Below are 17466 nucleotides of genomic sequence, written 5' to 3'. Positions count from 1 at the left end.
ACGAAAAGAAAACCACGAAAACTCCACGATAAGAAATCTGGAATTCGCCTACAGTAAATATTTGTACTCCGGTAATCTTTTAGTATATAGTCTAGTGGATTATCAGTAAAATAGACAAAACATACAATCCTTATAATATTTTAGTCGGGTAGAGACATTAGATGAAAAGGATTACCACCCATAAAACCTCAAGTTCACTTCAAACACAACATTTTTGTTTTACTGCTTTAGATAACGTTTATCCATAAGAAACTGATTTGAATTAATCACTATTATCTTAAGATCTTCAGTTTCTTAAAATCATAAATCCATATCACTAACATGTTGATAATTATGTTTGGAGCGATATCGGAAGAGTCACTGTTATGAAAGCCAACAATAGGACCTGATTAACTCATTGTTGCACTTTGATCATTATTCATGTTGTGATAGAGTTATTTATTCCTTAATCAACCGAACAATAGACTAATATTTATGACTTGATAAAACGGTGTATGTGACGTAATGGATAAACAGGTTAGCTGTGAATTAAAAATAAGATTAACTAAATAAAATAAAATAAATTTTGTGCTTAGTTTTAATGTTAAATAGTTTGAAACTTCAAACTTATATTTTGTCATTTAATCCTTTTCCTATAAAACTCATCTTTTTGGCCTATTGGCCAAACTGATTTATTTTACTCAACCAAATCTAATTCAAAATAAAATTTAACCTTAAAACAACTAAACATTGGCCAACTAACACATAGGCCTAATTCAATAAAAAAATTTGTAACAACAGAGTACTCAATGCTTTGATATACAAATCTAAAACTATTTACTCCATGCTTTCATCAATCATTTATTGCGTGGCTATTTTAAAAATACTGTAGCTTATGTGTCTTTGTAGTAGTTTACTCAACGTTTGTTTGAAGATAGTAACGTGTTAACTCGTGTTAACTACACGAGTAGACAATAATTTAAGGTACGAGCTTTGGCGAATGCCTTAAAAACTTCGTGTCGTTAACACTATTGACGCGAGTTGCTTAGACTACTTTACTTATGACAGCGTTTTAATTACTAAAATCACTACTCATAACTTTTAAGAGAGGTTATGTTTTCGTTTATAACCTCTCATTGCCACTGACAGTGATGCAACGAAGCATTGTACTAAACACTAATTGCACCACTCAACAATTAAATTATGTGTGTATAAATTTATATTATCTATTATAATTAGTATTCACTAGTGTCCCTGTTGCTCGAATTCGAGCAATTGCTAAGTATTACAGGCGTTATTTTAAAACGAACTTCAACGAAGTCAGCAAATATTTGTAGCAAACTGTTTTATTAGCAAACTTATTGACTGTTTACAATTAACCTATGCTCTTCTTCTAACTTTTGATTTCTGACAACAGTTGGAGTTTCATAACAATTTTTGTTTCCAATGTTAATCTTATGGAGGAATAAGAAACTTTAAAGGGCTCCAGGGCCTCACTCTCTCATTATTTCCCTAAAAAGAAAGTTTTCTGCACAACTTCACGCTACGCTCTTTCCAATGACACCAAAAACATGACAATCGGTTCAGTAGTTTCGGAGGAGTAATTGTCACAAAAGATCTGCTTGCGAAATAAGTAATAGATTTATACATGTTTTAAGCTGTATCTTAGCACCAAATTACTGTATTATAAATTAATTGAGATTAATACGGGTCAAACATTCCTGTAGGCCTACTCCTACTTAATAACATATTATGTTGATATCTTATAATATATACACTATATGGCATTTAATTGTAAAACAATTTTCGACTAATGAATGTTTGAAAAATTGTTTCGAAGTTAATCTATACCCCATATATTGTAATAAATAGAACAATAACGTAAATTAACAAAGAGCTAATATTGATAGTTACTTTGTGACTAGTGAATTTCATTGTTTATCCAAATCATTCGCGTTCAACAGTTACAGTAATTAGTTTATAAACCCATTATATTCAACACAATAACAGTGACTCATGGTCTAGCATTATGCCATTGTTATAGAATCGAATCCTACTTTGATATGCACATTTCGTTTCCGGTATATTTTAATATTTTCACAGAATATTTTTATTTTAGTTTACGTGTACTAACTTTTTTTAGAAATATCCACGAATACTAGAAAAATACCGTTATGGATCATAAACATAAACAAATGACGTTGTTGGCCCGAATCTTATACTAATAGCATTGAACTTATGTTTTGGCAGTTCCATTCAAGCAAAGTTAAATAATGTTTATTTTCGGGCCAAAAACGTCATTTGTTTATGTTTATGATCCATACCGGTATTTTTCTAGTAATCGTGGAAATATCATTATATTTACGTACATTGTTAGATAGATACTTGGCGTTCTATTATTTGTATATGCTCATTTTAGCGAATTTCCCATATAGGGAATAAGCTATTACCGTAGTACTCATGGTAAGACCTGGACGCGGGACCGATTTTTTTTCGTTTTGAGGTCCCTAGAGGCCAAAAACACCATCCGTTCAAATTAATATATATATGTGTCCGTTAGCACTATAACTCGAGCAAAAATGATCCGATTTTGATGAAATTTGTTATAAACGTGTAAACCTACATTTATTCGAACGAGTTCGCGAACCAGCATGATCGGACTATGGGAACGGGGGTTTACGGGGGTTTTATGGGGTAAAAATAGGTTTTTCCCATTTTTTTACCCAAAAAAAAACATAACATTTTGCAATTTCTTTCTAAACCATTTTGTAGAGCTTAAAAAAAACAAATAATTTAGTATATTGAAGCGTTATTATGCGCCTAATGGTTACTTACAAAAATAAAAAAATAAAAATTAAAAATTCCCATGTTATTCTTATGGAGAACAAGTAAACTGTAGTAGCATATTCTTTGTATAGTCAATGGTAGTAGTTTGCTTGTTTATGAACATATTTTGATCAAATTTGGAAAATGTTTTTATTTCTTACTAACTATTAACATAATAAATAAAAAAAAACAGTTTTACCCTCCCTGATGCAGCAAACCTAGGTACTAGGAAATAAATGTTATATTTTTAAGTAGGTAGACGTTTTAGTGTAAATCCAATCAGGCAAATGGAAATTAGCTTAGTCTGCGGGTTTGCTGTGACGGGGGTATGTTTATACTCGTAATATCAAATTTTAAGAATATCGAGACAAAAAGTCTCACCTACAAAATCACACCTTCCTGTAAATATTATCGTTGCAGGCATCATCTATAACATCCTATAAATTACACATAGGCAAACAAATTATTATCAAAAAGATTAAATTCAAACAAATTCGTTTGTATTTAAATATAGTTTTATTATTGCAACCAGTTCAATGCCTGAGTAAAAAGAAGGAATTAAAACTAACAATGCATTTTAAATAATTTACCACCATAAAGTGTACAAAGTGCTACTAACATGCCCAGCTTGGTTGGTTTTCTGTGTTTTATTCTGTGTTTATTTGTTTCCCTTTTGTTTACAGCCAGCAATGTCGTCGTCAAGTGTTTGTTTAGTGTCCCAAGCCACGACTGGGCAGATTAAAACTGTGTAATAACTCGTAAAAATTTGGAGAATACGTATCACCCAAAATTGCATACGTATTCATAAAACAGCCAACAGAAATTCATTTTTACTGATATTCAATTTTGTAATTGTCATAAAAAACATAAAACAGCCAATATAAATTAATTTTTGCTGATAATTAAAATTCGAAATTGGATTTGTATTTTTTATAACTAAAACATTTGGTTTAGGCATATCAATAAATTATAAATACAGAGACAAAATAATGTCATTTCATAACTTTAAAATACCTACAGCTTCAGGTACTATATACATTTGTACTCTACGAAGGAATCTTGTGGCAATTAATATTATAAAGACATGTAAACAGAAACTGAAGGCAATAAGAAACAATGAATCACTTTACTCTTTCTATGAATATTTAGATTATTACCCCTAGGAACATAAGGTTGTTGGTGCAAATATTTGATCATGGAGTGAATGTTGTTAAAAAATAACATTTCTTGATTCTGAAACTTCGCGAAAGTATATCCATGGTAAACGATTTGACATAATTATATTTACCGAAAATATTTCCTTCGCCGCGAGTTCACAATTTCGTGCTTTCTTTACGTGCAATCTAAATTAATAGTACTGTAAGTACACGTTTCAATCACAAAACAACCTTATATTTTGCATCCCTGTTTTCATTACTTCATTCTCAATCAGCTTATATGCATTGTTACATAGTCATCTATGAAGTGTAGTGTTATTGGAAATTTTATTGTAAATAAGACAATGGTTAAAATAATACGTTTAAGGAAAAAACATTGGTTTTATGCCAAGAAAGGTCTGAAATTAAGTTTCAAGGCGTTCGTCCAGTACCTAATAAATAAACAATTATTGATATATCTAAATTTAAGGAAACTGAATCGAAATTTAAAGAAAATTAAACCTCTAGATTTAAGTGAAAATCTAATTAGACAATTGGAAATTCGCTTAGTCAGCAGGTTTGCTGCGATGGTTTATTTGTTTAGCACGGATTATGTTTCATTAAATTTGTACTATTTTTGACATGTAAACCTTTAGGAAAACCGAATTTCAAACCATTCAACGTATCTAACAATTCGAGAAGGGGAAACGCCGTGTTGTGTCTTATTTGCAATAAATTCCCAACAACACTAAACCTCATTGATGACAATGCAACAACGCATATCAGCTGATCGACAATGAAGTAAATAAAACAGGGATAACAAAATATAAGGGTGATTTGCGTTTAAAATGTGTCTCATAGTACTTCTAATCTGGGCTGCGCGTAAAAAAACACTCTGCACAATGTTTCATGTATTTGGGATGGAAGGTCTAAAGATTTACGAAATATATAAACATTTTTCCAATAAAACCTTTCTAGACCTAAATTTAGTAATGTTTAAACAAAACCTGCTTTACAAAAGTAGTAAGGGAAACTGTTATGATATCTAGTATACCTAGCTGAAGTAAGATTTTTTGTGTCAACTATGCATACCTGATACATATTCAATTTGCAGCTTTCAATGAATCAACATAGAAATGTTTGTATTTTCGGATAAATAATTAAACATGGTGGTGGTCATTCCAGTTTATTGAGTTCAAATTGATTGTCAATACGGTAGCGCTGATTGGTTTTGGATACAGCTCTGTTACTGATTTATTGTGAAAACACGATAGGCTACAAAAAAATTTAGACTAACATAAAACAGTACGTTTTAACCGCAATTGCCTTAATTCTCTTACTAATCTTAAGGGTAGTTCCAATAAGTCCCATTTCCATAAATTAAATTGTGGGTCGAACAAACTCTGGTTTTACCTCCAGTAAAGAGATTTTACCTAAAAAAGTAACACAATTTACAGTACCATTCTTAAAATCGATATTCAAGGTTAATGGCTTGATGCTCAACTATTTATTAGTCAGCTTTGCCTAACCTAAAACAAAATCTATCGACCTCTTTCAGCTCTTTTAATTCAAGGTCATTCAAATTGCAATTGTAAACATCACTTTCGAATTTCTTCTTCTTAAAAATACTATTGTCAAAATATTATTTTCTGTCGTAGCCTACATAATTTACAATAAGGGACAGATCTACATTATATCGGAACTATTTTTCAATAATCATTCAGAGAAATACCACTTTCTTTTATTTTGAGGAATAAATTTATTTCGCAGCTCATTTAAATGGGGTTTTCTTTGTCTCCTCATTCTTGGCAAAATAACAGGCAATTGGATTTGATACTATTCATATTTTGCTACTAGTAAGTAGGCTATATTTTTAAATATGTTAAAATGTATCGTCAATATCACTACAACACGTGACGGTACAGCTGATGATCCCATTTCCGCATGTGTTACCTCCACCAACACAGCAATGCACTTAACGTGTTTATGTTGGGGGTGCGTAAAAAGTGTTCCCATATTCATAACTTACAGGATTTGCTTATGTTTTTGGCAATTTTTCGGAGGTTGAAATCTAGTAACATTATGTTTTTACGAAGAAATTAAACAGCATTCGTTATTCTTAGATATTACATGTCTACTTCACAGTAGACAGTAGAAGTATTTAGCTTTAAAAAAAAGTATTTTGCATATGAACTGGCCTAAGAGAATAGTAAATTTAAATACCGTAGTACAGGAGTAAAGCATACGGGTTGACTCTTAAAAGATTTAGTTTAATAATAATACTAGCTGTTAACAGTACGTACAACAGTACAACATTTTTTGTCGTCCTTAGTCAACACGTAAAACATCTTACAAACTTGAATAATTGTATTAATTTTTATCATAATGATAAAACTCCCAAGTGCCTATAACCAACTTAATAAAATTAAAAGGTGTATTGTTTAAAATCATTAATATTCACTGTAGAGTTTAAATAGGTTTATTTAACCAGCTTCTTTAAAACAAATGATACAATTCCCAAGTATTAAAATGTTTATTTTAAGGTTTAAGTTGAAATTCAACTTTAAGTTAATGTCATTAACGAAGGCGCGCTCCAGCAGGTTCTCTTCTCGGCTGATGCATTAATGATCACCTTATCCGACTGAGTCCTGCTCTAAATCATTAAACTGTTCATTTCGTGAAGTTCATAATCATTAAATATTGATAGTGTCAGAGTCTGATATTTGTTGTAAGACAGTTGCACTTTTCATATATTGCAGAACCAGCTAGTGAAACTTTAGATAGATACTCCCATTTTACATAATTTGAGTCTGCAACAAAGTGATTATATATAATAATTTTATTTGTATTTATAATTAGAGAGACATTTGCGTCTTCCCAAAAAATGTCAGGGCCTAGGACCGATTTCCCTTGAATTTATTATTTTAAATACTGCTTCTGGGATTAACATAAAAAATAGAAAAAAACTACTTTGAAAATCAAATTCTTAAGAATGTAATCAAGAAGTAATTTAGTTATTTTGTGTTGTGTAAATAACTGTGGTTTCATATATACACAATTTTAGCTATTTTTGATTGTTTCGAAGTGTTATATGTTGTTATATTCTAGTTGCTTTAGCAGTAAAGCATATGAAACATCATACTAAATATTGTAAGGGTTCGTCAGTCAGTCTCCATAGGAAAATCAAGATGTAAAATACGTTTGGCATAATAATCTAAAAACAAAATATAAAATGTATTTTGCCCACAAAAGATAGTCCAAGGCAAAAGGCTATTGACGTTTACCTTTACTCGTAGACTGACCAATTCTCAAGCAAAATCATCAAAAGACAAACGTTCACTGATGATTCATCGATATAAAACAGTAAAATTGTTGTAATATTACGTTTGTTTAGGATTAGGAAGTAGATTATGACAGAAACAAGCATTCTTGCTACACTGACATCTTTGTGAAAGAATAGAGGTTTTATTAAATCATTGGTTAGTTATAATTCAACTATCGGTTTAATTAGAATATAATTCCTCAATAACCAAGAGTTGACTAAATATAATTGATTTGGAGATATTCATCCAACTCTGTACACCAATGCAAGTGTCTGTCTATATACAAATGATCCGTGCAAAGTTATCGTACAATTTCCTCTGTTTCAGCTGCCTGCAGAACTTTAATTCAAATGCATTTCCTTTACCGAAAATGCCGGCTTATCCGAAAAACGAATTTTTATTTAATTTATGTGTAGGTTCATAATCTTCACTTCTGGCTAAAGGTTCACTTTGGTAAGGATAAACTTGTGGCAAAAGTTTGAGATTACAAAATGTTTATTAATCTAAGTTGAGAAAAACGGATTGAACACATTATATTTTCACTAGTGACAATGCTACGATTGTTGATGAAATGCTAACAGCTGCATGTGAAGCTATAAACTAACCTGTCGAACAATCTGTTAATGACGTTACATACAAAGAGATAAATGTTGGAACTTTAAGGTAACTTTACCGACTATCTCTAGAAAGTTATTTTATAGCTACTAAATTTAAAACAACCGTTTTATCAACATATAAAATATAAATAACTTTTGAATAATTCTTATAAGCCCAAAACTAATTTTTTTTATGTAAATTTAATTTTAATTATTAACATAAATGAATAGCCTAACATAAATGAACAACTTAATGTTTATTAACAATTAATTATATGATAAATAAAAACCCTGTTCCTGAAGGTTGAAAGTGTTGAGTAAAAAAAAATTTCTAACACCATGTAAAATAAGGGTCGTATTATTGTATGTAATAGAAAAAAATATTATGCCAAAATGGTATCTTTATGAAAATTATTTTCTTAAGTTAAATGCCAAAATGCAGGACATTTACCCTGCCATTATGTATGAATTGTTTTATGTTTGTATATATGTATATTATATGTATGTAACGGTCTTTCAAGTTTCGCATTCTTTGATCATAGACTGTTTCAAAGACCAGTAAAGCTAATTATGATCAAAGCATGTGGATTTTGCAAAGCAATGATAAGTAAAGCTATCACTGTATTTTTATGAAAGTTAAATAAACTACGTGGAAATGTAATTACTGCAAACAGAATATTAAATCCAGACAAGATGACTTTTTAAGCCTGTAAGCTCTCGGCAAGATTACAGCCCCTCGGGTTAATTGTATGTACTAATGTCCCTCCTGCATTATGAAATCTACGTATGAACTCTTGTTATTCATTGCAAATAAGAGATTTGCAACACAAGAGATGATATCGTGATCAACCTATTGAATAGCGTTCTATAAAAAATCTATCTTTAGCTCGATCATCTCGCTTTGTTAGTTATGTTCCAAAGCTCTCGTGTATCCAAATATTAGGTAGATATAACCATTGACTTTGTAAATTATATGCAATAAGTTTTAGGTTAAGTTTTATGCAAATTAGTCTTCTTATTCTATTGTAAAATTTTTGGAAGTTTTTTGATTTATCTTGTTGTGGTGGATGTCTGGTGGATGAACAAATTAATTGTTCCCTCTTATTTCATGGTTTATGAAACAGGGTATTCGATACTTTTGGTTACAAAATTAAGGAAAAAATACACTGTTTTAAGTTGGTTAGACAAGTAAATAGGTGAGACAGCTCTTTATGAATTGGACAGAACTAACCTTACAATTATCTATAGTTAAAATTAGAATTCATTCCTACTACTGGAACGTCAGTTATTAATAATAATATAATGTTACCTTCTAACGTTCCAAAATGGTGTAGTCATACGACGCGTTCCGAAGGTAATATTATATTATTATATAGTTAAAGGTACGGCAAGTCTGTAGAGAGTATGTTATCCTATTTAACTTTGTTCTAGTTCAATAGAGGAACGTAATTATCGCAAAACTCAATAGTAAAGAAAAGCTCAATTAGAAATTTTATACCGGCGCATAGTGCCACCTTTTAAAATTAAAATAAATTAAATTGGCTAGAATATTTAGAAATCCTTGAACTTAAATTGATGAATAAGTGGCAATACCAACGTGAAATTCCCCTTTAAACAGATAAATAATGGAAAGCTCACTTTCAAAGTAGGGGAAGTAGAATGATCCTTTCTAAGGCGCTAGCAACTTTTTAATAGCTTTTCCCTGTCATAGGGACACAAGAAGCTTTCGTGGTTCAGAGTGATCGTTTTCTGGACTCTAATATCACGAGATTAATCATTTACAAAAGACCTAAGGAATGGTAGAGATCATGATAGTGAGTTGTACCTATATAGTTTCCTACTGTTTTCACGAGTTCTAATCCATTGTAAATCACAGCTTGGTTGATGAATGAAGGAAGGGAAACGATACTTATAATCAAACTGGGTATGAACTCTGACCTAAAAAATGTATAAATTTCTCAAATGAGTTATTTAGGTTCCAATGACCATTAAGTTTCGCAATGTTAAAAACGATAAAACACAGGTAGACAATGACTTAATATTTTTCGTCACACTGCAGCAAAAACAGCCGTTGGTTTTTAATGCATGCGTTGCGGGTATAAAGTACCCGCTTTAATTTTACTCTCTAGGGAGTAAAAAATCATTTTTAGTCCCTAGGGAGTAAAAGTCAGCTGTTGTAAACAGTTCTAAATTTCGATAGTGGCAATTATATCGAACTTAAATTATTCATCGAATAATTTATTAGGTAAGGATCGACCTATTGTTGTCGATGGCTCGAAATATCGATGATATAATGTACTGTAACACAATCGCAATAGAGGAAATAATTGAATTACTTACAGGCTGGAAGTCGTTTTGAGAGGTTATCCTTACATGAAAATTATTTCGTTTTCTAGCTTAGTTTGTTTGTGTAATTATGCAATATGACAAAAAATATAGTTCACCACACGGGCAAAAAGTGTGTTTTGTAACCCTCGCTCATTTTCCAAAAAACTTGACCTCGGGTCAAAAAGATTCACTTTAGGCCCTATTGATGAAATATACTATAATAAATAACGGACAATAGACTTCCGTGTTAAACGTAGACTTGTTGATGTCATCAGGAGGCGATCGAGATTCAAAAGTCTATTTCAGTTAATAACATTCTAACTAGATTTCATTAGATTTTATATCGATATTTATAAATCGTTAATCGATTTGTAGACTATATTCAAAGCATTAATTTTTTTTTACTATATATAGATACAGTTTTTGATACATAAGGGATTTTATCGAACACATATTGGCTTAGAGTAAATTTGTTATGTAAAACGTATCCTAGCTTTCTTAAGGAAATTCATCTCCTTAAGCAGTCGTAGTTCCTTCAATGCCCATTAATTGTGACAGGCTTCTCACTTTTAAGACAAAATTCCTGCGGAAGCTTAATTATCTATTCCCATCTATATCCCACTGAAATGTCACTATAACGTTTATTCAACAAAGTGAAACCAGTCTGTGAGATAAAAAAACAAATTCTGAACAACCCTTTGGATAAATTTTGACCTTAGGCGTAGTCACTGTATGGTCTCGCAAAACATTGGGTGTTCTAGGAGTGTTGTGTGGTATGTGTGTACTTAATGAGTTCTACATACACAGGTAAGGTATATAAGAAGAACCCACAACATTCACCTACGATACAAGACCTACAAGCATGAATCATCTGACAAGATAAAAATATGATTCACAAAATTAATTTTTGTAAGTTTAATATATTTGAAGGTTATTTTACAAATGTAACATATGCACTTGAACTAATGTTATATATTCCAACACAATTACGTTTAAGTTTTTTTATGTTTTTGCAACAAATATTACAAACAAACATCACGATAAACCCTTTTGTAAAGCCACTAAGTAAGCGAATCAAATTCACTGCTACTTTGTAACCTCAGCTTTAAAAGGTTCAGTGTTTTTGTAAAAACCAAACGTTTGACGACACTAATTAGTACACTCAGTGGATACGTTAATTAAAATTGTTTTTGGGGCTGCATATGAATTAAAATCGGTTTTCCTTTACATCCTACGTAAACAGTTTGTATTTATCAGCATTAAGTTTACGTATAATACAGTATGAAACATAACATAAGCCGTGAAAAATTTAATCTCTTTTGTATTCAGTGCACATTTGAGAGGCTTCCCTCACTTTTCAGCAGATTATTAGCAAATTTCCCATATAATAAGCGAATTTCCGGTAATAAGCTATTACCATAGGTCTCATGGGACCGATTTACTTTTCCATTTTGAGGTCCCAGAGGCCAAACACACCATCCGTTCAAATTTTTATATATATGTGTCCAATTAAAGTGGTTTAACTACCTGTAATGTCGACACTCCAAGTGGTTGACTTGACAACCACTTGGATTGTCAACATTACAGGTATTTAAACCACTTTAATTGTATCTCGATAATCCGGAGGCTACCCGTAAAAAAAAAGATATATGTGTCCATTAGAGCGATAACTCCAGCAAAAATGATCCGATTTTGATGAAATTTGGTACAAACGTGTAAACCCACGTTCATTCGAACGAGTTCACGAACCAGCATAATCGGACTATGGATATGGGAACAGGGGTTTATGGGGGGTTTCATGAGGTAAAAATTGGTTTTCCCCATTTTTGTCCCTAAAAACACAAAAATTCTTAATTTCTCTCTAAACCATTTTGTAGAGCTTAAAAAAATAAATAATTTTGTATATTAAAGCGTTGTTGTATGCCTAACGGTTACGGAGATAATTAAAATAATTCTAAATTAAAAAATTCCATATTATTCTTATGAAGAATTAATAAACTGTTGTATTTAGCTTGTTTATTGATATATTTGAACCAAATTTGATAATTTTGTTTTTTCATACTAAGCTATCAACATTGCAATATAAAACACGCATATATATCTTCCCTGTGGCAGCAAACCTAAGTACTCACTAAAATCAATGTTATTTAAATAGGAAATGAATCTGACAATTTTTAGGGAATATTTTAGTAGAAATCCAGCCAGGTAAATGGAAATTCACTTAGTCTGTAGGTTTGCTGCGACGGGTGTATTTTTTATATAAAGAAGTTGGTGGCCACTTTTACCTTTTCATTTACCCGTTCACATAGCCTCGGGTCTGTACCTAGAACAAACACAAGAAAGCAAGGGGTGAGCCGGTACATCGCAAGAGTGACCTGTACTGCTCTCATAATAGTGGTGGGCTCCTTGAAGTGAACCTACTACATCGCTATGGATGGATCCGTAGTTCGTCGGGCTTCCAACAGAGCCACCAAATCACTAACAATAAAAATTCAGAAAAACAAGATTAAAGAAAGTTTAGGTAAAGAGAGTGGTTTAATCTTAAAACTGAGCTACGCAGTTAGTATTTTATGAAAATAATAACTGGGTTGATTTATTCAAGAACATAATGTTATTGTTTTAGTTTATCTAACACAACAACAGTTTAATATACAATCTTAGCCGAGTATTAGAAATCACATTTTACAATTCCTTAGTTTATCAACGAGACTAATTACTTATATAAAATACAAGTATATTGTGTCTTGCGTTTTTAAAGTTTCAGCTACACCAATACTTACAAATACAATATTTGCAATTTAAAAGATATGAGCCCAAAGAAATGGCTGCAGTACACAATAACATGGATCTGATTGAATCTAAATGTCTGTATCGAGGAGTAAGGTATAAGGTATGATCAGACAGTCTGCAATGCGATGTTTGGTCGAGTAATATAAGCTTTCTACATTCTTATGTAACATTTAACCAACACATTTTAACATGAAAAAAAAAACATTCAACCATAACTTGTAACATCACTGTTGGTAATAACTGATTCAAAAAATACAATACTGTAACTAACGTTAGGACCTGACTGTAACTAAAGTTAGGACCTGGCTGGCGTTCCCGTGTTCAATTTATAGTTTTGCTAAATATACTGTTGTAACCACATACATTTTTAACAGTATACAGGGTGTTCAACTCAAGGAGGCCACCATTGGGATATCGGAAACGGTAAGAATTAGAACTTGAAAAGAGGGACATTCTTTATTTCTCATGGCAGTTAAAAATATAAATTTAGTTTTTCGAAATGAATTTAGTTTATTTTACAACTTTGAACCTTATTATGGAATACCATATATTTTATCATAATTTAGGATAGGAAATGCAATTAAAAACTTTTTTATTTTTGAAATCTTTTCTATAAAGTTATTCGTTTAGGAGTTACACCCTATGAAAAAATGACTTCCAGTGTACATTTGGCATCATCTAGCTCCGATCATCTAGAATAGATTTATTTACATATTTTATCCTCTTTTGTTTGTTGTAAAATGGAGTAGAATAAGGCAGAAGCTAGTCAGGCTTGCCCCATTTTACAATTATAAATTGTAATATTTCAGTTATTTATATTTGCTCTTTTTGCACTTGGTATATTTGATAGGAAAAAAAGCTAAATAAAAGTTTTCATTACATTTTTTTCCAGAAAATCAGCAGTTTTTAAGTAATTTAAGTTTAAAAAACTAAAATGGCCGCCATTTTGTAATTTTAAGTTGAATAAAGATTAAATTTCTTTCTAAAATGGGTTCCCTCTACCTTAACACACATACCGAGTTGTATAAAGATCGATTGAAAAATTATAAAGATAAAAATGTTTATGTAAAAACAAAATTATATCTGGTTAACGAAGGGATTTTGGAAAAAGTGTTATTCTTGATTTTCTCTTATTATGACCCAAGAAATCACTACATAAATTATGTTCCCACCTTTTCGAACACTCTGTATATGCGGTTTAGATTTTTAGCAGAATTTTATAAGAAGAAATTTAATTGCAAATTACTAAATTCCAACAAAGTAGGCATAATATTTACTGTTGGAAAAGGAATGACAAATATTTGCCAAAACTCTAAACTTTTTGCACCGTATGTGAACAATGGGCGTGAATTAAAAAGTTGTAATTTATCTTTCTGGACCAACCGGGATACACTGAGAGCATCGGTTTTACACTACGTATACTCTAAAATTACTTATTATATTCAACATGTTGCCTTAAAATCTTAGAAAACCAATCGTAGTCTTCATAATTTTGGGTCTAGTAAATATTTTAGTAGTAATTTTTTTCGAGTTGCGAAGATGCATTACAAAATCCGATTTGGTAAACACGCTAAATTAGGTGTTGTGATTATGTGCACGCAATACTTTTGTAAATACTTTTTGTAAAAGCTTACCAACATTCTTATTCATTGTCATTGTAGATTAATATTTAATAGCTCGTCGAATTGTTATTTTTCCAGGAGAACAAAATAATATCCAACGCAATACTGCTAATAAAAGGGATACTTAATTCATCATGTTAGGTATTTCATTATTTTTTATCCAAGGCATATATTATATGACATCATTTTAATGATTGTAAGCTCCATCCTGTTTGACAAACGAATTAAACTTACTCTATTGATCTAGTATCTAAATCGCTATGTAAACGTCCATACAGTGTCTTAAGAAAACTAAAATACAATAAGCAGTATTTTGATTTTTAATCAGTTTTATTAATATTGTAACATACCAACTACTGAATAAAAATCATAGACAAACTTAATACACCCTATTTTACATTTTTACATTCAAACTTTAAATTAAGGGAAGTTTTAGGTTTATAGAACCATACACAAGTATTCGTGCTATGTACAGGATTCAATTTGTGCGAGTTGAAAAACTCAAATTCCTAAAGTACACATATGCTTTAAAAAGGCTAAAGCTTATCACACTTTTAACATCAATGATAAATAGTATAAAAAGCTTATTTTTAGAATCGACATCAACAAGGGCTAGTCCACTATAGAAAATAACAATAAAAATATAAAAGAATTAGTAGAAATTAATGAACTTATACTTCTAATATAAAGGTTTATCTTATAATGATTGGCTTTGTTTTGTGCTAACAAAAGTTATTCACAAACCTTAATCGGTTTGCTAAAACCACTAATTTAACATAAAAAAAACTACTATAAGCCAACGACTTCACATTGTTATAAGTGAGAAGAATTTAGTTACGTTAAAGTTTTATACAAATCACAGGGATTACACAATATATGTTACTAAAATTGAATTTTTTTAAACTTTAAACTTAATAGTTTAATATAAGGTGTTTAAAAAATATTTTACGATTCTTATTCCTTTACCTGAGAATTATTTGCTCAAGAAAAAATAAATTTAAATCTAGTAATGAAACCTACTTTCATAGTGTTCATTTTAGTATTTTAGAAAATTCACCGATAATGTATTGATAGTAGTAATATAAAATACGTCCGATGAATACTAAAGCAATAACATCAAATGAATAGTAGTGACTCTGGTTTAATATCGTCCTAATGACGAATCTAATGGGCGTGATTGGACCTGTACACATCGAGTGCGTGTAATATAAGTTTATTGCACACTTTACCAATTGACACATCAAATTAGTTCAATAATCTATGGTTTATTACAAATAAATCAAAAACCGATGTGCATAAATTATTTTATAAAGTTAAGCTCAAACTTTTTTATTGCCTATTTTAATGTATGTCATAATATTTAGTAGTATAAAAAACTAAAATGAACATGTGATAGTAACTAAAATTGAAGAAACTAAGTACAAATTAGTTTGATTCTGAACTCAATTCAAATTGATCAATATTTGTTTATTAATTTAAACAATAAGTTGAAACTCAACATGTCTATGAGCGATTTGTGCAGAATATTTGATGAAATCTTCATTTAAAGAGGGTTGATTATTTCAAAATATGACAAAAATATTATGATTTAAGCTTTTAAAACTAATGATGATCCCTAAGTATGACTGTTTCAATGCTAAATGATACAAAGTTTCGTTAACAACGACTCTTCAGCTTAATAACTAAGTTAATAATAAGTTTTGGCAAGACACAACTCCCTGAAAGGTCGTTTATATTAACTTTACGCAAAGTTAAAACACCCTGGAATAATATATGGCAAAAGAACGAAATTTGATATATGTAAATTCATATAATTAATTAGTCGGTTAGATTTCGCGCTAATATTTTAGGTTACTTTTTATCCATACTAATAGGTGAAAACACAACGTGTGTAATACTTTATTTTCAAACTTCATGTTACATTTGTTGTAGTTTTGTGATATTAATAAATGTCTGAAGGAAATTCAAATTTCAGAATTACTTAAATGTAAATAATTTGTAATACATTTACTAAGCAAAAAGTTTTAGATTTTCGCAGTAAAAAATTGAAAATCTTTTATTTTTGGTTTGTTTTTAATTCCGCTTATGTAAATATTAACGACCATAACATACTTAATCTTAACCAAAATTGATCGAGGCGTTTTTTTTAATTTTGATTTTTCAGTTATTTTAAGATTTTTTAAATGGGAAATTCACATAAATTACAATAACTTTAGAACCTTAATTTGTAAGGCAATGTGGGTTGTACAGTACTGTTAAGAGTAAAAATTTCTATATTATATTACATTTTAATCCAAATCGTTTGGACTATTTTGTGAAAATTAAATTATGTATGAGAAAATCACCATTAATATCTGAATTTGAATAAAATAAAAAAAGTTTGAATAAGCCATGGAATAGTACCCACATACCAAATTTCATCCAAATGAGACCACGGTAGCTCTGTACATCCACACAGTTAAGACAAACACACACCCCCACATAGGCCACACAACTCCAAAAATAAATTGTTGTGGTTCAGGGAAATCCAAAACTGATATATTCACCCAGAAACAATACTATTTATAGGGGTAGAAAGTAAAACACGTTAAACCAGGATCTTTTACGAAATGACTAAGATTCAAGTATAGTTTTGCCTATGACTAATTTCAATACTTTTACTCTCTAAAGAAGGTTTAGACTCACTTTATTTACACACGATATCAGTCTACCAGTGCACAGTACAAGCGTTGAGATAGCAGTACAAAAGCGAGGGAGGAGAGAGCGAAAGCGCGCGAAGTTGTTTAAATGCAAATTTCCGTACAGAACGGCCCTTGCCAGCGATTTGTCTACAAACAGCATGTTATGACCAGCTCTGTTGTGTATT

At 30.6% G+C, this 17466-nt stretch overlaps 1 protein-coding gene across 1 annotated transcript in view; it reads left to right on the top strand.

The window, feature by feature from the left end:
* The window catches only part of LOC128985251 (uncharacterized), a 70255-nt gene extending 57557 nt beyond the window's left edge, over positions 1-12698 (top strand). Inside the window, exon 2 of the mRNA XM_054404643.1 lies at positions 12516-12698. Within this exon, the coding sequence (XP_054260618.1) occupies positions 12516-12698 (183 nt within the window). The remainder of the gene's footprint in view (positions 1-12515) is intronic.
* Positions 12699-17466: the final 4768 nt, after the last annotated feature.

This window comes from Macrosteles quadrilineatus, unplaced genomic scaffold, assembly GCF_028750875.1.
Source record: "Macrosteles quadrilineatus isolate MER2022 unplaced genomic scaffold, UCM_ALF_1.0 Scaffold_2__2_contigs__length_208266976, whole genome shotgun sequence".
NCBI classification, from domain to species: domain Eukaryota; kingdom Metazoa; phylum Arthropoda; class Insecta; order Hemiptera; family Cicadellidae; genus Macrosteles; species Macrosteles quadrilineatus.
This window is presented reverse-complemented; position numbering and strand designations above follow the sequence as displayed.